We start from the raw sequence: 21,191 nt of genomic DNA, 5'->3' as shown, positions 1-21,191 counted from the left end.
GACTTTTACAGCAATATGAACCTGAGACACTACTCTTTCCTCTTCGACTCCAAGAACAGAAGAAGTCAACCCAGTGTGCGATTTGCAGGAGGGGATGGGGGGGGATCCACCCCCCCCCCCTCTGCATCAGACCATCCCCTCCTCTGGTTTAAGTTTATGCATCCCAACCTGGCATGTTTATTTCCCACGCACTGGAGTAAAACTTTACATATAATGTAAATTTGTTTAGCCGAACACTGAAAGTTTTGAATAAGTCTTACTATTAATATGTTTCAGTTTTCTATCATCAGAATAAGTACAACCTATCACAAATATTCCTCTACTTTTTGAATTCCCCTCGTATATCTGTAACCGTTTGTAGATGATTTTGTAAATAAGCTTTACCTATAGTGTACTTTTAAAGATGTAACAAGGGATGGCTTTTCTAATAGTGCATACGTGTCAGTAGTGCATTTCGACATTCACATCTATTTTCAAATAGCTTTTTAACCATGGGATGAAAAGTTCCGCCTTATGCAACAAGAAGAACTGCATCACAAGATGATTATTGTTTAACCATGCGTAACGCCACGGTCCAAGCTAGTAACATGTATAATTCTACTAACCCCCCTAAGACATCCCCCCCCCCCACTGGTAGAAGCACAAATCGCACCCTGAGTCAACCAAAATATAAAGTTCAGACACCAAATGTCGAATGTTCATTGAATATTCATCAAAGTATACATTGCAACATAATGCATTTGTTTACTCTTTGGCATACATCTCCAGCTATTCATACAATAATTATCAATACATGGCATTTAGAAACTTCAAATTCATGACCACCCTAGGAGATACATTACAAATGGTCACAAATTATAACTAGCTTTCATCGTTTAATTATCATCTTCTGATATGATGAATTGGTTTTTTACCACCTAATGTTCATCTTCACATTTGATAAACGACAAGTTCTGAAATGTTATTTTGCATTAAGAATACCACTACATGTTTTTTAAGTCTGCTGTGTTGCTATTCCTCACAAATTGTGATTAAATCGACGTTAAGATGATCATTAAATGACACTATCTACTTATTCTTTGTGATGCTTTAAAGTAAGATTTCAGAATACATATTTTCAATTATTTTCAATTAAAAAATGAGATTCAGAAAACTGTGTCATATTATTTAATTAAAGCATGTAGAATACCATATAGTACTGAAATAAATAGTTTTCAGTGAATGAAAAATTATAAGCACAATTCGCTTTTTTTAACAGGAGATGAAGAAAAGGAGCGTATTTTTCAGTATAACTTTAAGTTAGAAGAATTAACGTAGTAAGTAAAAAATTCTAATCTACCAGTATGAGTTACGTATTTTGATATTTCTCTATTGAAATAAAAAAGGAAAGTATCATTTTAATGCTGTGCAAAAAAGATGCATTTTAATATTGTAGCGACTGCGATAAAAATTGCTTTATCTGCGATTGGATACTACCAACGTGATTTTTGGCGCTAAAATAAGCTTTGTTGGTTTGCAGGTTGAAGCATTGTTACGGTGTAAGTACCTACTGTGTTCATAATGTTGTAAGTTCTGAAATATGTCATAGTCTTTTAGGCGTGAGTAATAAATATAGAAAGTAAATTATACGCGTTATGTTGACGAATAGTCCTCTAATTTGTCACATACACATAATTGTTGATACCATTTTCGAACCATGTAACTTAGCTATTAACATGTATAAAGTATTGTGTAGCGGTGGATTGTAATTAACAAGTGCATATTAATTAGAAAGCTCAGCATAGAACGTTTTGTTTGATGAGATTATTTAATTCTTGTATTGTACATGGAGACCTGTTAGAACTCGTAGGGACCGATGACCACAGCAGTTTGATCTCTTAGAACATCACTAATTTCCAGAACTGGGTAAATGGAAAGCTGATAGTTCGTTTCAGTGAAATAAGTGACTTGAAAGTAAGATTACGTTGAAAGCATATTTATTCATTGCAATCAAGCTTTAGGGGAATTAAAGTAAGAAAACTTACGTATGAATCGGCAAGTTGATTATTACAATAATGGCTATTACCTTTACACTTTTCGAAAAATTATCGATTTAGTTTCGCCCCTTTTCCAAAAGCCATTCCGTTCGTAGTTCTACTATTTTGGATAGTGCGACTGCATCGGTACCAGTATTGTTACAGAGTAAACGACAAATAATTCATTACAAGAATTGCTGACTAGTTTAACTATTAGCTTTATATTGAGGGACTGGCGTTCTGCGACTGTGTTAAAATGTAAAAGTTACGTAGGGGACCCCATTTTTCCTAGTTTACGTACTCTCAACATTAATAATACGCAGTAAAATGCTCGTTGGATGTATGTCAGTTGTATATTAGAGGTTGCCTGACTGTTCGGTTTTAGTTTTTATTAAGTGTGCTAAATGTGGAAAAGTGTATTTAATATAGCGCGAACGTAGACATTAGGCAACATGAGATATCAGTGTGTTACCACTACCCTTATTTTCATTCGAATTCATTGGCTTTGTCAACAACAACCAAACGTAGGCCCTCATCTGCGCTACATATTAGTAGACGCGCATCAAGGTTTCAGGGGTGTCGGCTATCACATTGTAGACCTAAAGGTTGTATATACGCACTTCATGTAGTCTCATAGAAACGACGTTTGTGTTTGGCAAGAGTTAGTAAATAACAGTAATACAAGAGGATATATGAAAAAAGGATTACACGAGTGTATTGATGAGCATTAAAATTGGAAAAGCTTAAATGGGTGCATTGATGAGCATTAAAATAGGAAAAGCAGTGTTTTAGAAATTCATCTATTTATAGGTCTTCACATCCATCTCTCACTGCCTCTTTTAGTGGCCAGTATACCTTCCTAGTGTTATCATCTCAGTCACACATAGCATCGAATTCCTCATCACTGCCTTGTAGTAGTTGATGTTTGCACCTGTAGGTATATCAGTTCATTGTATATTTCCCTGGTCATACATATGATAGACCTTGTCCTTTTCATTCTGTCTACTATTCCATCCTTATTCCTCTTTCTTCATGTTCTGGATTCTCTCAGGTGTTTAAATTTCGTGTACTGCCTTCTGGTATTTTCCACTTCCGAGTGGTTATCGATGTCTTTTTCATGTTTTAAGTGAGACGCAGTCCCACCCATTCAGCTGTCTGGCTTATGTTGTTGAGTTATTCCATAGTCTCTTCTTCTTTCTCACTATTGTTATGTTGTCTGCAAAGGCTATGCCATCCACTTGGGCCCTATTCTGGGTTTTCCCCACCTGCAACTTCGGTATTAACATTTTCTTAATTTATCACCCTACACTGTCTGATCACTTTATGCCCCAATTTGTTGAACAAAACTGATGACACTCCAACACCCTGTTTTACACTGTTCTTGATCTCAAACTCTTTTGTTGGTGCTTCTGTGAATCTTACCTAGCTCTTCTGTTTCTCAGAATTTCTGTTATTAGTTATGATACAGTAGGCTACCTTTCTTCCAAAAGTTCGTCTGTCTTTGTGCAGTTCACGAAGGTCACTACTGTCTTTTCACACTTTAATGCCCTATATTCTATCAGATGTTTCATGATAATTATATATTCTATGCATCCTGTTTCCTTCCTAAATTTTTCTTGATAGTCTCCAACTCTACTTTCTATCTGTTCTACCCTCCTCAGGAGGAGTTCTGACAGCACCTTGTGGCTGACGTCTAGTAGGGATAGGCCTCTGTAGTTGTTTGCATCTCTGTAGTCCCCCTTATATACTGCCACTATGATCACATTTTTTCATCCTTCTGGTAACTTCTCTGCCAGATGTGGCACAAAACCTTGTTCATGTTGTCTGTTGCCTTGTTTCCCCCACGTTATCATCTCAACTGTTATCCCACCTTCTCCATTTGCTTTAAATTCTGTATGTCATTTATATCGTGTGCGACCTCACACTATGTTGGAATTTGTCACACTCTTTCTTTTCTGTGTCTGCCCTCATTTCCAGCTGGTTTGCAGTTCAACAGGTCTGAAAGTACTATGCAAGTATCCTACAGTTCTCCTCCCCATTAATGGACAGTTCCCATGTCTTATAAATAATTCTCTGGCCCTATATCCACCCATGTCTTATAAATAATTCTCTGCCCCTATATCCAATCAGAGTATTTTTGAATTTCATCAAAAGGTCTCTACCATTGTTTTTCCTAAAGTTGCCATTGATCTTGTCCAGCTCCTCCTTCATTCTCTGCTTGTGGTCTGTCTTGTTCATTTGTCCACTTCTTTTCTTATTCCTAAGAAAAGCCCCAGTTTCTCTGGGTTCTTTTTGCTGTTCCAGTCTCTCCAATCTTTCCTGCAGTTTTCTGCCCTCTCCCCTTCCAATCCATGCTCCACCACAAGTGCTTCCTTTGCATTTCTTCCTTTCTCCATAATTCACCCTGCTTCCCCTGTTCATGCCTTGACATTCATAGTGTTCTATTCTTGTGTTCTTCCTGAACTTTGTATTCATTATCACTTTAGTATTTCTCTGACTGATTGCTACATTGCCAATCTTGAATGCCACAAGGTGGGAGCATATCCATTCCCATGTCTTTTCCATACTTGCTTTGGCCTGAAATGTGTTGTCATCAGTGTAACTTTATGTTCCCTTCATCTTCCACCATTCTCCTTTCCCCTCTGGTGTGTTAGGTACTCCACTATTATTTCCTTATGTCGAGTCCCCCTTACAGTCTGTATGTTGTAATTACTATTAGTATCTTCACTTCTCTACATGGTATGCTTTTCAGTATGTCATCTAGCTAATCCCAGAAACTGAATCTACTTTTTGGACCTTCTTGTTCGTGTCATTAGTAGGTGTGTTTCTGTTTACTATTATATACTTTTTGTTTCCTGCCCAGATCACCAGTGTAGATATCCTTTGTGAATTTTTTCTTTCGTCATATGTCCTGTCTACTATGAACTCTATTCCTGTGAAGGTGAGTGTCTTTTCTTTCCTACTTTGATTCCTGGTTTCGCCTTCAGCGCTATGGGACCTTCTGACACTGTACCACTGTATCTTGTTCCTTGGATGGCTAGTTAGTATTCCAATGCTTTTTTTTCATTTCATTTAAGTTGTTAGTTATCTTAACTTCAACATATCTTAGTTAGCTTCATATCTTAATTATCTTAACTTCAACAGTGTATATTTTCTATCACAGAATTTATTGTAATCAATTCAGAAGCAATAATTACAATTTTACAGGAAAAAAACTGTTTTTAGGACTCTGTTCAGAGAGTTCAGAAAGTGATGAATAATGGTGCTACATAAATCTAATTGTTTATCTAGAGGTGTTACCTGATAGTAAAGCAAAATCGGAAAGTAGGAGAAGATAACCATTTCATTCTGAGCAACTGCTATTCTAAAGAACAACTTTTGGTTAGAAGCTTGGAGTTTTTTTAGTGCAAAAGTAATCCATACCTCCATATATTATTAAACTAAACAATATTTTCTTCAATGTGAACTCAAATGATAAGTTACTCATTACATATAGTTACAATATGTCATGTTAGTGGCCCACAGAACATGCTGCTGTATTGTGAACTGATTGTGCAAGCTTATCACATGTCTGAACTGTCATTTACAGTTATTTTTGGTCATGTATATGGTGCTACATCTTAGAAAATCATTTCTAATGGTACAATATTATTGGCTTGTGTTTAAATTTGCAAAATTATGCATGCTTCTTTCACTTTCAGTGTAAGAAGTACACTGGAAAGGAAATATGAAAAGCAAGGCTGCCAAATACAACGAGCCTCCTAACACACTGGATTCTAAGTCTCCTCCATTACAGTGTCCAGTAACAAGGTGAGATTTTGCTGTAAGGGAAGCAGTGTTTATTAAATTGTGTATGAGAATTAATTTCTTGTGGCTTGAGGTTGTCAGGTAGTTTTGGGCTCCAAGCAAGTGATGATATGTTCATTAGTCACAGTAAAAACAGTTTTCCTGCTATAACTTCATTTTTATATGAAAGGAATGTTACAATAATCTCTAAATGCTACAAACTACATCCCTCAAGTAACATTTTCTTCACACATCTTCCAAATATTAAAAGTTGTAGCAAGTTTACCAGTACATCGTCTTTCCTCTCTAGTGAATTTTTTTATCAAATTGCGGGACCTGTGGTATCTCGCAGAATGTTTCATTAGACATGATAACTTGAACTATAATGCACGCAGTATTCTTATCCCACAAATACATATCCCACAACTTTTTTGTAGATTCCCCCAACCGATTCATACACCGGCAAGGAATAAGCATCATGAATATGTATGAAAAACATAATCATCAATTTTTTCCTGTTGTTGAACACAGCCTTGCTGCCCATTAGTATCTGACATCTCTGTATTCCATTGGTTTCTTCTCATTCCATTCACATAAGGAGTATGGGAAGAATGATTGTTTAAAAGCCTGTCTATGTGGTGTAATTAGTCTAATAGTTTCCTCATGATACCTGTGTGAATAATATGTGGGTGATTATAGCATATTCTTAGAGTCATCATTAAAAGCTGGTTCTAGAAACTTTGTAGGTAGATTTGCTTTGGATAGCTTATGTCTGTCTTTAAGGGTTTTCCAGTTCATTTTCTTCAGCGTCTCTCAGACTGTCTGATGGGACAAACAAGCCGGGGACCATTCATGCTGCCCGTCTCTGTATACCTTCAGTATTCTCGGTTAACCATATTTGGCATGGGTCCCTCACCCTTGTAAAATAGGTCACATGGTGACTTGTAAGCAATCTCCTTTGTAGATTGATTGTATTTGTTCAGTGTCTACCAATAAACCGAAGTCCACCTGCTTTACCCATAATTGAGCCTTTGTGATCACTTCATTTCGTATCCCTCAAAGGTGTTATACACAGGTATCGGAATAAGTTGGCCCATTCCAACAGTGACTCTTTGACATTATAGGATACTATGTTATTTGTTTCATGAAGTGCATGGTTTCAAGTTTCGGAGCATTTAAAGCCAGTTCCCTAATTTTTTGCACCACTTTCAAAACTTGTAAAGATCTGACAGAATATTTATACAGCTTCTTTCAGATATAATACTTCATTATAAGTAATTGCATCATCTACAAAAAGTCTGAGGCTAATATTAACATTGTCCACAAGTTTATTGATATGCAACATGAACAGCAAGGGTTCCAACACCATTCCCTGCAGAACACCTGAAGTTATTTCTGCATCTGTCATTGACTCTCCATCTAAGATAACTTGTTGCATCCTTCCTACCAGAAAATCCTGAATATAGTAACAGATTTCAAATGGTAGAAAATCCAGGATGGAATAATGACAATATTATAGCCATGTGTGTGTGAGATGTGTTTATGTGTGTTTTCTACATTAGAAAAATGCCTTTTGCCTGAAAGCGCACTTATATAACAGTCTCCTTGTGCCTGTCTGTGACTCATCACCACCTCTATGTAATGAATAGCAGTCTATCGCCAGCCAATGTGGCCGAACGATTCTAGGTGCTTCAGTCTCGACCGCTACAGTTGCAGGTTCGATCGAATCCTGCCTCGGGCATGGATGTGTGTGATGTCCTTAGGTTAGTTAGGTTTAAGTAGTTCTAAGCTCTAGGGGACTGATGACCTCAGATGTTAAGTCCCATGGTGCCCAGAGCCATTTGAACCATTTAGCGGTCTATCTTTCTGGTAATATTGCAGTCACAAATTTCTCTTGATATACTGTGTGATCGAACTTTTAATAATTAGTGTTGATGTGGCACTGAATCTAATGCTTTTTGGAAACTAAGAGTACTGCATCTACCTGTCTTCCATGACCCAAAGCTTTCAGTATGTTGTGAGAGAAGTGTGAGTTGGGTTTTGCATGATCAGTGTCTTTGAAATCGATTCTGATTGGCATAGAAGATGTCACTGTGCTTGAGATACCTCATAATATCAGAGCTCAGAAAAGTTCTAAGATTTTACTACAAATCAGTGTCAACAATCTAGGATTGTAGTTTCATGAATCATTTCTGCTACCTTCAGTGTAAACAACTGTGACCTGTTCCTTCTTCCAACTAGTGGGCACAGTTTGTTCCAGGGATCTGTGATGGATAATGCTTAGGATTGTTGCAAATTCAGTATACAATATGATAGGGATACAATTCAGCCCAGAAGCTTTGTTCAGTATTAACAGTTTCAGCTGTTTCTCAACACTACTGACAGTATTATTTATTTTACTCATCTTTTCAGTGGTACAAAATCAAATTGGTGCAGTTCTACTAGGTTTTCTTTTGTATAGGAACATTTGAAAATGGAATTAACCAGTTCTTCAGAACTGTATTTTTACAATTGATTGTTGGATTATTAAGGTCTCCACCAGTGATTACAATATGATCAGGGAACTTACATATGAGCAAACTGAGGTGTTCTCTGAAGTACACGATCTGGGTGTGGGAAGGAGTGGTGTGGACAGAAGAGAGAAGGGAAAATGTAAGATGAGGCAGTGGAAATTAAGTTCTTGAGCAGTTGGTGAAGTCATTAGCGTTGTGGTGGGCAGCATATTTGACAACTGGATGGCCAATTTTCTGACTTCCACAGTTTGATGGTGACTTTTATGCAAGTGAACAGTTGCTTACTTGTTATGCTGTACGACAATTGCAGCATAGCTAATATATAATGTGGCTGCTTTCGCATGTAGTCTTGCCCTTTATTTGGTAGGAGATACCTGTGACTGGACTATGGTAGAAGATAGTGAGTGGGCATACGGGATAGATGTTACACCAGAGTCGATCATGAGCCAATAACCCATGGGGTCTTGCTCCCAATCCTGCACCCATGGGTCATTTCCTTGTGGTTGACCCATGGACAAGACCTGTTTGATACATCCAACCACCATCTCCTACTGCAGTCCAGTCTGAGGCATCTCCTACCCAATAAAATTCAAGGCCATGTGTGAAATTAGCCATGTTCTGTAACACTATATTGCTATTACTGTACAACATTCTGTGTGGACATGAGAAGTAGCCAACTATCCACTTGCATGAATTGCCTCCCCAAATTGTGGCAAACCACAAACTTTAATATCCAGTTGTTGAATGTGCTGCACATCGCAACATTAATGACTTCATTAGCTGCTCACGAACTTAATTCTCACTGCTTCATCTTCCTTTTTCCCTTCTTTCTTCTGTAAACACCACTCCTTTCCCATCTCGATCATGTATAGCCTTCTCCCACCAATCCCTCTTGCAGGCACACAGACACACTCTATCTCCATCTCATCCTTTTCTCCATCTTTCTTTTACTCTCTCCCTTCCATCTCTCACGTCATCTCCACCTTCCATTCCTTTCCTTCTTTCCCTCTCCCCATCTCTCTATGCTTTGTATGCTATATCATCTAAACTTCTTGTGACTCGTGTATCTGCTGAGTCATTTGGTGAAAGACCTGCCTCGCACTACCATGCTACCCTCAGCTTGCCTTGTGCATCTTTCCCTACCCCCTCCCCATCTCCATGTACACAGGCAGCTGCCTTAAATAATCGATGCATAATAGTCAAATGCGCCATTACTGTGAACATGTATTTTGAGTGTCTGTGTGTTTGTGGGAATTTGTGTATTTTTACTGGAAAAAGAGCAAGAGCTTGAAAAATATTGTTAAACGTTTTCTGTTATGTGTTTCTGTGTGTCTCACACCTGTTTTCTATAGGTAAGTGGTTGTCTTTCCCATTTATTACATAATTTTTCATGCAAGAATTTCCATTATAGTTATTAAACCATTAACCCATTTGACAATGTATGGAAAGGATAGATTGCTGCTCACCACATGGAGGAGGAATTGGCTGCAGACAGGAACAAAGACAAAGAATGCTAGAAATATTTCAGTTTTCAGACAGTGTTGTTCTCCACAATTAGAAATCACACACATGTTCACAGAATAACTCACCCATACATTGCCATTGTTCGTGGGCGCTAAGATCTGACTGCGGCTGCATCTTTTGTGAGAAGTAATCTAGTGGAGGTGGGTACAGCTGGTAAGGTGGAGGCAGTGGGCAGGAAGAAGGAGGTATAGGGATAGCAGAGTAGGGATGGGGGAAAGATAGTAGTGCTGCCTGTGGGAGCATGCAGGGATGGATTGGGCACAGGATAGATCTGCTAGATGCTGCACTGGTAGGCTGTGCCGGTGGGATGAGAGGGGGGGGAGGGGAGGAGTATGAAAGAGAAGTGGACTATGTAGGTATATTGGCATCATCAAAAGCATGTGCCCATCCCCTTCCCTGCCTCTACTCCAGTACTATTTATGCCTTCTATTGTGCTGGAATGTGTAAGTTTTATACCTCTGAAGAAGGAATTTGAAACCTGAACTGTTTCTAGCATTCTTTATCTTTATGCGTGTATGCAACTCAGTGCTTCCTCTATGTGATAAGTGGTAATCTATTCCTTTCCACATTATTCTTATTCAATCCTGGATTATGCCATAATATTATAACTTTTGTCGGAGGGGTATCGTAGTTAACATGTAGTCCTAGTCAGCCAAGTCACAAAATTTTTCCCGAGATAGTAGTTCTTGATTTATTAATTGTACTGCATCATCTGTCAAGGTAAGTAAGGTCCTCCTGTTGCCAATCTCTGTTGAGAGCCAAATCATAATTTTCCTCGAAACTGTGCTGTGTATACTAAGGAACTGTTTATACTTGGGTTTCCTGCTGCTAACAGCAGAAGTTACTAAAAGTGTAAGCAATTTTTGATCTGATTTTGATCAGTTATTTATTTTCATGTACAGAAACCTATTCATTTGCTTAATTCTTTTCGTTTTTCCTTTCCTCATTTTTTGCTTTGTTCCAAATAGTTGGAACTTTTTTCCTTTTTGATGTTATGATTACTTTGCTTAGAATCTTACAACACAATTTGTAAAGTGATTTAACCATTTCATCTGTGCGCGTAGATGATTAACATTTGGATGGAGAAAATGGATGTTTAGCATACTTACTGCAAGACTTCGTGTCCTGTTTAATGGCTGCAACAAAATAAGTAAAAGGATAGTGCTGTAATTAATGTAGTATCAGGCTTTCACTCCATTGACTGAAGGTACTAAGGTGGGAAAGGATGACCCTTCCATTAGGCCTTTTGTCAAAATTTGGAAATGGTCATTTGCTTAGTAATTACATTTAGCCATTAGGTATCAATGTTATATATAATACAGGGATTGAATGATCAGAACACAGTGTTGAAAATACTTGAAACTAGACCTTTTGTGTTAATAATGTAGTACATTTTTGTTAATTTACTGTTTTCTTTATGTTGTCAGCACAAACTCTGAAGGAAAGGCTTTGACATTAGGGTTTAACATCCACCAGTGAGAGAATCAATAAAAATGTAGTACGAGCTCAAATTGAACAAAGATGGGGAGGAAATTGGCCATGTTCTTTTTAAAGGAGACATGATGTTGACATTCACGTTAATTGACTGGCGAGGGGGGGGGGGGGGGGGGAGGGGGGAAGCAGAATTTGGATCACACCTCTCCTGAATGTTAGGGCAATGCCTAAACCACATTCCCTACTCACTGATATGTACTTCTTGTGTTAATATATTTATTTAGCATCTGTTTTATCCTTTTCAGGAACAAAGGACGCAGCAGCCAGGTAAACTCTGTGAGATCACAGTCTTCATCAATTTTAGATCAGTCGTCTTCTGAAAGGTAGGTTCTCATTTCTATGTGCTTACTGTTACTATTCTGCATGTTAGTGGAATTACTGACATAAAAACCTCAAGCGAACCAATGTTTGTGTGCTGTGAACAACAAAAGTATGCTAGGAAAGGAAGAAAATTAATGGTCTCTAAAATAGGGGCAATATGAACACAAGTATCAGTAATGGGATCTGCATATTGTTGTCAACTATACATAAAAGTATGTATTCAGTAATGTGGTGAAATAACAATAAAAAGTAGAAGTATGAAACAGGACAGATTATTAGGCAGGTGTTTGAATGTTTAAACTAGTAATATTAAAAGGAAAATTCACCTGAAAGAATAAAAATAAAAACAAGACTGAGTTGCGGGTGAGTATTTCCTTTTTAGGAGGCATAATATTTAGTGCTGCTGTTAGATATAATAAAAAGAGTACTGCTATTAGTTATAAAGAAAGTATACACACCCTCCTAGCTTTCAGAACTGTTAGTTCCTTACTTGGGGAGGAGAAAGGGATGGATTGGGCAAGGTTAAAAAGGAGGTGCAGGTCATTCAGGCCCCACAATGAGAGGGCTAACTTGAATACTACCATTAGATACAATAAAAGCAAATACACGCAGCTTTTGGAACTACTAGTTCTGCTTTTAGGAAGGAGAGAGGGACAGATTGGGGAAGGTTAAAGAGGAAGGGCAGATGATTAGGCTTTGTGTTGACAGAGACCTACTTGTTAGTGCTAAATATTTTGCTTTCTGAAGGCAATTGATGACCAGCAACTCTGGCTCAGTATAATATAATTCTGCTAAAATACAAGGACCAAAGTTTATCTGCAACTTGTACAGAAACTAGACTGGGAGTTATAGGAATCAAAAAACATAAATGAACTGAGGTGGGATCACTTTGTTCCCCATTTGGTTGTCTTCCTGTTTGTCCAAGTGTGGAGACTCCCTTGTCTCAGGAATGGGTAGAGGCATCAAGTTGAAATGTATGAAATGTAGGTCACCGGTCCCTTGGAAGTGTGAAAAAATTTCTTCTAGGCCAGTGCAGTCAAAAGACATGAGACATGACTGTTTGTCATGTATTTTGATACTCGCAAACTGACTCATCAAATAATCTTGATAATGTTTAGACCACAGCTGATAAATGAAAACCACTTTAGCTGTATTTTTATACATTTAGTATGTTACGGCTGGTTTCATTCCTTTGAACATCTCCAGCCTGCCAAGTTGTGCTAAAGTCAAGATGTACATGTGACAACTAGACCATCCATGTCCTTACTTCAGCACAACTTTTCAACCTGAAGGTGTTAAAAGAAATGAAACCAATTGTACGACAATAAATATGTAAAAATACATCCGAGGCGGTTTTCATTAACTGTTAATCTCACTCATCATCCTTTTGTCCTAGAATTGTGCAATTGACAGAAGCCAAGTTTCACAATATAAGTAAAGGGAAAAGTTAGAAAATTGTTAATTTATAATTGTTATCACTTTTTTTTCATTTGTTGTCCATCTGACGGTCTGTCCGTCTATCACGATCCCTTTATTTCAGGAACAGGTATAGCTATCAAGTTAAAATTTTTGTTATCTACTAAAGTCTACAGTCCCTTGGCAGTGTGAAAAATTTAAGCTTTTAAGTCAATGCAGTCAAAAGATACGACCATTTATGTCACATATTTGGATACTGGTCAACTCATTCTTCAAATAATATTGATCGTGAAACTTCCTGGCAGATTAAAACTGTGTGCCCGACCGAGACTCGAACTCGGGACTTTTGCCTTTCGTGGGCAAGTGCTCTACATCTACATCTACATCCATACTCCACAAGCCACCTGACGGTGTGTGGCGGAGGGTACCCTGAGTACCTCTATCGGTTCTCCCTTCTATTCCAGTCTCGTATTGTACATGGAAAGAAGGATTGTCGGTATGATTCTGTGTGGGCTCTAATCTCTCTGATTTTATCCTCGTGGTCTCTTCGCGAGATATACTTAGGAGGGAGCAATATACTGCTTGACTCTTCGGTGAAGGTATGTTCTCGGAACTTTAACAAAAGCCCGTACCGAGCTACTGAGCGTCTCTCCTGCAGAGTCTTCCACTGGAGTTTATCTATCATCTCCGTAACGCTTTCGCGATTACTAAATGATCCTGTAACGAAGCGCGCTGCTCTCCGTTGGATATTCTCTCTCTCTTCTATCAACCCTATCTGGTGCGGATCCCACACTGCTGCGCAGTATTCAAGCAGTGGCCGAACAAGCGTACTGTAACCTACTTCCTTTGTTGTCCGATTGCATTTCCTTAAGATTCTTCCAGTGAATCTCAGTCTGGCAACTGCTTTACCGACGATCAACTTTATATGATCATTCCATTTTAAATTATTCCTAATGCGTACTCCCAGATAATTTATGGAATTTACTGCTTCCAGTTGCTGACCTGCTATTTTGTAGCTAAATGATAAGGGACCTATCTTTCTATGTATTTGCAGCACATTACACTTGTCTACATTGAGATTCAATTGCCATTCCCTGCACCATGCGCCAATTCGCTGCAGATCCTCCTGCATTTCAGTACAATTTTCCATTGTTGCAACCTCTCGATACACCACAGCATCATCTGCAAAAAGCCTCAGTGAACTTCCGATGTCATCCACCAGGTCATTTATGTATATTGTGAATAGCAACGGTCCTATGACACTCCCCTGCGGCACATCTGAAATCACTCTTACTTCGGAAGACTTCTCTCCATTGAGAATGACATGCTGCGTTCTGTTATCTAGGAACTCCTCAATCCAATCACACAATTGATCTGATAGTCTGTATACTCTTACTTTGTTCATTAAACGACTGTGGGGAACTGTGTCAAACGCCTTGCGGAAGTCAAGAAACATGGCATCTACCTGTGAACCCATGTCTAAGGCCCTCTGAGTCTCGTGGTCGAATAGCGCGAGCTGGGTTTCACACGACTGTCTTTTTCGAAACCCATGCTGATTCCTACAGAGTAGATTTCTAGTCTCCAGAAAATACATTATACTCGAACATAATACGTGTTCCAAAATTCTACAACTGATCTGAGCTACCGAAGCACGACTCACGCCCGGTCCTCACAGCTTTGCTTCTGCCAGTATCTTGTCTCCTACCTTCCAAACTGTACAGAAACTCTCCTGCGAACCTTGCAGAACTAGCACTCCTGAAAGAAAGGATACTGCGGGTACATGGCTTAGCCACACTCCGGTGCAGAGTGAATATCTCATTCTGGAAGTATTGATCGTTTTGAACCAACAGCTGATTAATGAAAATCATCTCAGCTTTACTTTTACACATTTATTTTGTTATGTCTGATTTTGTTTCTATGAACACTTTCATTCTGCCGAGTTGTGCTAAAAGCAAGACATACATATGAGAACTGACTTCAGCACAATTTTGCAACCTGAAGATGATCAAAGAAACAAAACCAGGGATAACACAGTTTATGTGTAAAAATACAGCTGAGGTGGTTTTCATTAATGATTAACATCACTCATCATTCTTTAGACATTGAATCATAAAGTTGGCTAGAAGCAAGGTTTCCCAAAACAAGTAAAAGAAAAAGTTAGAAAATTGCTAATTTATAATTATATCACTCTTTTGCTGTTTGTTGTTCATCTGACAGTCCATCCATCTATTAAGACCCCTTTATTTCAGGAACGGGTATAGATATCAAGTTGAAATTTATGTCAAAGGTCTACAGTTTCTTGGCATTGTGATAAATTTAAGCATCTAAGTCGGTGCGATCAGCAGATGTGGCATATTCTGAGACTTGTAAACTTACTTCCTGTTGATCTAGTCATGAAATTTGACAAGATGTAAGGTTTCACAGTAGAAGCGAATCAAAAAAATTAAAATTCTTAATTTCTAATTATCTGATTTTTTCCATTTGTTGTCTCTCTGTTGAGACTCCTTTTTGTCAGGAATGGGTGGAGGTATCAAGTTGAAATACTAAGATCTTATTGTTCTTTGGTGGTGTAAGATATTTAAGCTTCTAAGTCTATGCAGTCAGAAGATGTGGCCGTGTAGGTCAAATATTTTGATACTCACAAACTCAGTCATCAAATCCTATAATTTAACTATTTGTACATTTCTGGTGCCTGGTGATCTTGTGGTAAAGCCTCGTGGTGTGTGCCTGGATACTTTTATGCCTTCACTTTTTCCTAGTGTTCACCTTGTCAACGATGTGAAGAGTCGCCAGAAACAACATGATTCGGATTCCACATTAAATTTTAGGTCTCCTTTTCCTCGTTGGATAAGTGGGGCAGGTTAGGGACACCAAAGTCATCAAAGTGGCATTTAGGCACATTATATTACCATATAGCGGGGATACTGAATCACAGATAGGCACACGAAGACCATCAAACAAAGCTTCATCAGAATTAGACAGCATACACACACACAAACTTCAACAAATGCAACTCACACAGACACATCAACATACACAATTGGAATTTTATTGTTGGCTAATTGCAAATTGCTAAATAATCCCACCAATACTGTTTACTGCTGAAGCAACTTTTGCATATGATGGTATGAGACTTGTAACACGTATCGGTGGTCCGCTGAAAACCTACATTCTATGTGGAGACATATTTTGAGGAATCCTTTTCTGTAAATGTGTGTTGACACATGATAAATAGTCAGTTGATTAAATCTGCTGTGTTACTACATTGTCCTGCAGATCTCCTTTATGTAGGTTTTCTTGAAAATGAGCCTCCAGTATTATTAAAAGGGTTTCCTTTGACTACAAGGATGGGATATTGTTCCAGCATGTCAGGGCCCCTGCGCATTCCAGTTATAAGAAGATGGATCAGCAAAGTTGTCACATATCTTTACCGCCAAGGTCCCCCGTCGTCACCCATTTAGAATTTTGCCTGTGGAGATGATTGAAAGGTCAAGTCTGGAAAGAAAAATTAAACACAAGATATAAATTGATCATTTGGATTATGAAAAATCATTTATCTTTACTTAACACATTTGTCGCCCCCCCCCCCCCCCACCCCCCTCCCGTGAACCATGGACTGGTGGGGAGGCTTGCGTGCCTTAGCGATACAGATAGCTGTACCGTAGGTGCAACCACAACGGGGGGGTATCTGTTGAGAGGCCAGACAAAAGTGTGGTTCCTGAAGAGGGGCAGTAGCCTTTTTAGTAGTTGCAGGGGCAACAGTCTGGATGATTGACTGATGTGGCCTTGTGACACTAACCAAAACAGCCTTGCTGTGCTAGTACTGTGAACGGCTGAAAGCAAGGAGAAACTACAGCCGTAACTTTTCGCTAGGGCATGCAACTTGACTGTATGGTTAAATGACGATGACGTCCCCTTGGGTAAAATATTTCGGAGGTAAAATAGTCCCCCATTCGGATCTCTGGACGGGGACTACTCAGGAGGACGTTGTTATCAGGAGAAAGAAAACTGGCGTTCTACGGAGCGGAGTGTGGAATGTCAGATCCCTTAATCGGGCAGGTAGGTTAGAAAATTTAAATAGGGAAATGGATTGGTTAAAGTTAGATATAGTGGGAATTAGTGAAGTTCGGTGGCAAGAGGAACAAGGCTTCTGGTCAGGTGAATACAGGGTTATAAATACAAAATCAAATAGGGTTAATACAGGAGTAGGTTTAATAATTGATAGGAAAATAGGAATGCAGGTAAACTACTACAAACAGCATAGTGCACGCACTATTGTGGCCAAGATAGATATGAAGCCCACGCTTACCACAGCAGTACAAGTTTGTATGCCAACTAGCTTCGCGGATGACGAAGAAATTGATGAAATGTATGATGAGATAAAAGAAATTATTCATATAGTGAAGGGAGACGAAAATTTAATAGTCATGGGTGACTGGAACTCGATAGTAGGAAAAGGAAGACAAGGAAACGTAGTAGGTGAATATGGAATGAGAGGAAGGAATCAAACAGGAAGCGGTCTGGTAGAATTTTGCACAGAGCATAACTTAATCATAGTTAACACTTGGTTCAAGAATAAGAAAAGGATGTTGTATACATGGAAGAAGCCTGGAGATACTGGAAGGTCTCAGATAGATTTGGTAAGACAGAGATTTAGGAACCAGGTTTTAAATTGTAAGACATTTCCAGGGGCAGATGTGGACTCTGACCACAATCTATTGGTTATGAACTGTAGATTAAAACAGAAGAAACTGCAAAAAGGTGAGAATTTGAGGAGATGGGACCTGGATAAGCCGAAAGAACCAGAGATTGTAGAGAGCTTCAGGGAGAGCATTAGGGAACAATTGACAAGAATGGCGGAAAGAAATACAGTAGAAGAAGAATGGGTAGCTTTGAGAGATGAAATAGTGAAGGTAGCAGAGGATCAAGTAGTAAAAAGATGAGGGCTAATAGAAATCCTTGGGTAACGGAAGAGGTACTGAATGTAATTGATGAAAGGAGAAAATATAAAAATGCAGTAAATGAAGCACGCAAAAAGGAATACAAACGTCTCAAAAATGAGATCGACATGAAGCGCAAAATGACTAAGCTGGGATGGCTAGAGGACAAATGTAAGGATGTAGAGGCCCATATCACTAGGGGTAAGATAGATACAGCCTATAGGAAAATTAAAGAGACCTTTGGAGAAAAGAGAACCACTTGCATGAATATCAAGTGCTCAGATGGAAACCCAGTTCTAAGCAAAGAAGGGGAAGCAGAAAGGTGGAAGGAGTATATAGAAGGTCTATACAAGGGCGATATTCTTGAGGACAATATTATAGAAATGGAAGAGAATGTAGATGATACTGCGTGAGATATGATACTGTGTGAAGAGTTTGACAGAGCACTGAAAGACCTAAGTCGAAACCAGGCCCCGGGAGTAGACATCATTCCATTAGAGCTACTATAGTTCAATTCTTTTATTTTGGCGGCTCGCGCATGCCCGCCCAGATGCGGGAGATTGCTGCGTTGCAAGTTGCACACGACGCACGCGCCAATAGAAGCAGTGCCATAGTATAGCATAGTTCGCAAGTCTACGTTTAAGGGGGAGCGCGCAGTTCATGAAGTATAGCCACCATGGCCGCATTAACCCTTTCGCTGCTACAAAGACGTGCTCCCTGCATTCCGCGCTGTGCGCTATTTTGTCACTGCACTGCTTGCCTGTGCAGACACATGGTGGTCCCACTGCTTTGACACACTGATCATTCGATTTCACAAAAACTATTTGGCCCAAAAATTAGATTTTTACACATCTTCTTGACTGATACCTTCCCCCCATAAATGACTTAATTTTGTTTCGATGTTCAACGCAGTTATTATGCAGCATTAAATATAGTAAAGCATTGCACGAAATTTTGAAGAGTTTGCAGAGGTAAAAGTCCATAGAGTACACGTTCCGTATGGTTGATTTTAGTTGCCACAATGTTGAGAATGAAATGTGGACAAGATATCTAAATTTCATATAAAATTTACTGTATAACAATATCTCATTTAAGTACCACATAGGTGTCGTATGTAATATTGAGAAATATTCCGTCTTTCGTGACTGTAACAAAAGTTTTATTTACACTGAGCATGTTTGACTTTATTTTAAAGCACTTCAATCAGTCAAAAGGAAGTAGATAAAATACATTAAACAAAACTGTGGACTTACAAAAACATTAGGACTTGAATATACCGTATATCAGTGAAGTGCTCTGAGCTATGTCTAATAAAATTTTTGTGTGTGGCACACACTAACATCATTTATTTGCTAAAACACTGATCAGCCAACACAAACGTTGAATATTGTGTTACCGCACCACAAAACTACGAAAGGTGACTTGGCAATGGAGGAGACAAAATACCGTCCACCAAAGATGCTTCAAAAGAGAGAAATGCGTCTGGTCTAAATAAGTCGTTTATTACCGTTGCAGAAGAGGAATATATTTCAGTACCATTGGTAAAACTGCGACTGTGGAACAAAAACAAGAAAGAGAACATTAGTACTATTGTGTATGTGCCATACCTTTCATTGATTCAAGTGCTTTAAAATAAAGCCAAACGTGTTCGGTGTAAATAAAACTTTTATTACAGTCACGAAAGACGAAATATTTCTCAATATTACAAACGACACCTATGTGGTACTTAAATGAGATATTGTTATACAGTTAAGTTTATATGAAATATAGGTATCTTGTCCACATTTCATTCTCAACATTTTGGCAACTAAAATCGACCATACGGAAAGTATACACTATGGACTCTGCAAACTCTTCAAAATTTCGTGAGATGGTTTACTACATTTAATGCTGCATAATAACTGCGTTAAACATTGAATCAAAATTAAGTCATTTATCGGGGGAAGGTATCAGTCAAGAAGACGTGTAAAAATCAAATTTTTGGGCCAAATAGTTTGTGTGAAATCAAATGATCAGTGTGTCAAAGCAGTGGGACCACCATGTGTCTGCACAGGCGAGTAGTGCAGTGATGACAAAATAGCGCACAGCACAGAATGCGGGGAGCACGTGTCTGCAGAAGCGAATGGGTTAATGAAGGGACAAAGAACTAGAAATTTCAATAAATTCCATTCAAAAGAATATAATTTGCGAAGTAAGGCACTTCGATATAGTTTTTAAATAATGAAAATATTAAGCACCGCACAAGGTTTGAACTCATAACCTTTCGCGTAGAAGCCCAACACCTTAACCGTTATGCTAACGCAGCTCACCTCACTGCATAACGCCATGAGGAGTCTAACATGTCACGCAAAATACTGACAAACACTGTTGGTATGACTATGAATTACTCGTGCTTCGTTGAAGTACAGTAGGAAATAAACAATTACTGCTGTTCTTTATTGTGAAAAAGCGGTTCGTGAAATTGATACAAACACCTTTCCTTGCTATCGCCTGAATTAGGAGTTTTATTGCATGTTTGGTTTAATTAATTAATAGAATATGAAGCAATTGCTATAAAGAATGCTTTTTCCAAACTTTCTTTAAAAGAAAGCCTGCTATCAGGACATTGCTATTGTTCTATTACTTTATTTATGACTGAACGTTTCTAAAACTGAAGACACTCGTCCATGCTCTGCACTGCAGTCGAGACCTGGCAACGTTGTTCTCTGTTCAGGCTGACTGTGTTTTGTGACGTCAGATGCGCAGAACAATTCTAAACTCGGCCGCCAACATCAATGACGTGCACTTTAACAGCCTTGGGAGAGCCAGTCCTCACAAAACTCTACCATCTGTTGAGCAAGATGTATGAGACAGGCGAAATACCCTCAGACTTCAAGAAGACTATAATAATTCCAATCCCAAAGAAAGCACGTGTTCATAGATGTGAAAATTACGGAACTATCAGTTTAATAAGCCATGGCTGCAAAATACTAACACAAATTTTTTACAGATGAATGGAAAAACTGGTAGTAGCTGACCTCGGGGAAGATCAGTTTGGATTCCGTAGAAATGTTGAGGCAATACTAACCTTACGACTTATCTTAGAAGAAAGATTTAGGAAAGGCAAACCTACGTTTCTAGCATTTGTAGACTTAGAGAAAGCTTTTGACAATGTTGACTGGAATACTCTCCTTCAAATTCTA

At 38.6% G+C, this 21,191-nt stretch overlaps 1 protein-coding gene across 50 annotated transcripts in view; it reads left to right on the top strand.

Moving 5' to 3' along the window:
- Nucleotides 1–1,471: 1,471 nt before the first annotated feature.
- LOC126336387 (uncharacterized) overlaps nt 1,472–21,191 on the top strand; it is a 258,002-nt gene continuing 238,282 nt past the window's right edge. For 24 of the 50 annotated variants that reach the window (XM_050000052.1, XM_050000055.1, XM_050000060.1 and 21 more), the window contains exons 1-3: nt 1,479–1,538; nt 5,717–5,825; nt 11,578–11,655. In XM_050000052.1, coding sequence (XP_049856009.1) covers nt 5,743–5,825; nt 11,578–11,655 — 161 coding nt within the window. In that variant the 5' untranslated portion in view covers nt 1,479–1,538; nt 5,717–5,742. Of the gene's footprint in view, nt 1,599–1,872; nt 2,011–2,126; nt 2,182–2,453; nt 2,621–5,222; nt 5,428–5,716; nt 5,826–11,577; nt 11,656–21,191 lie in introns of those variants that run through there. The other 26 variants (XM_050000064.1, XM_050000063.1, XM_050000037.1 and 23 more) reach the window with 9 other exon arrangements.

Source organism: Schistocerca gregaria, chromosome 2 (genome assembly GCF_023897955.1).
Source record: "Schistocerca gregaria isolate iqSchGreg1 chromosome 2, iqSchGreg1.2, whole genome shotgun sequence".
Lineage (NCBI taxonomy): Eukaryota > Metazoa > Arthropoda > Insecta > Orthoptera > Acrididae > Schistocerca > Schistocerca gregaria.
This window is presented reverse-complemented; position numbering and strand designations above follow the sequence as displayed.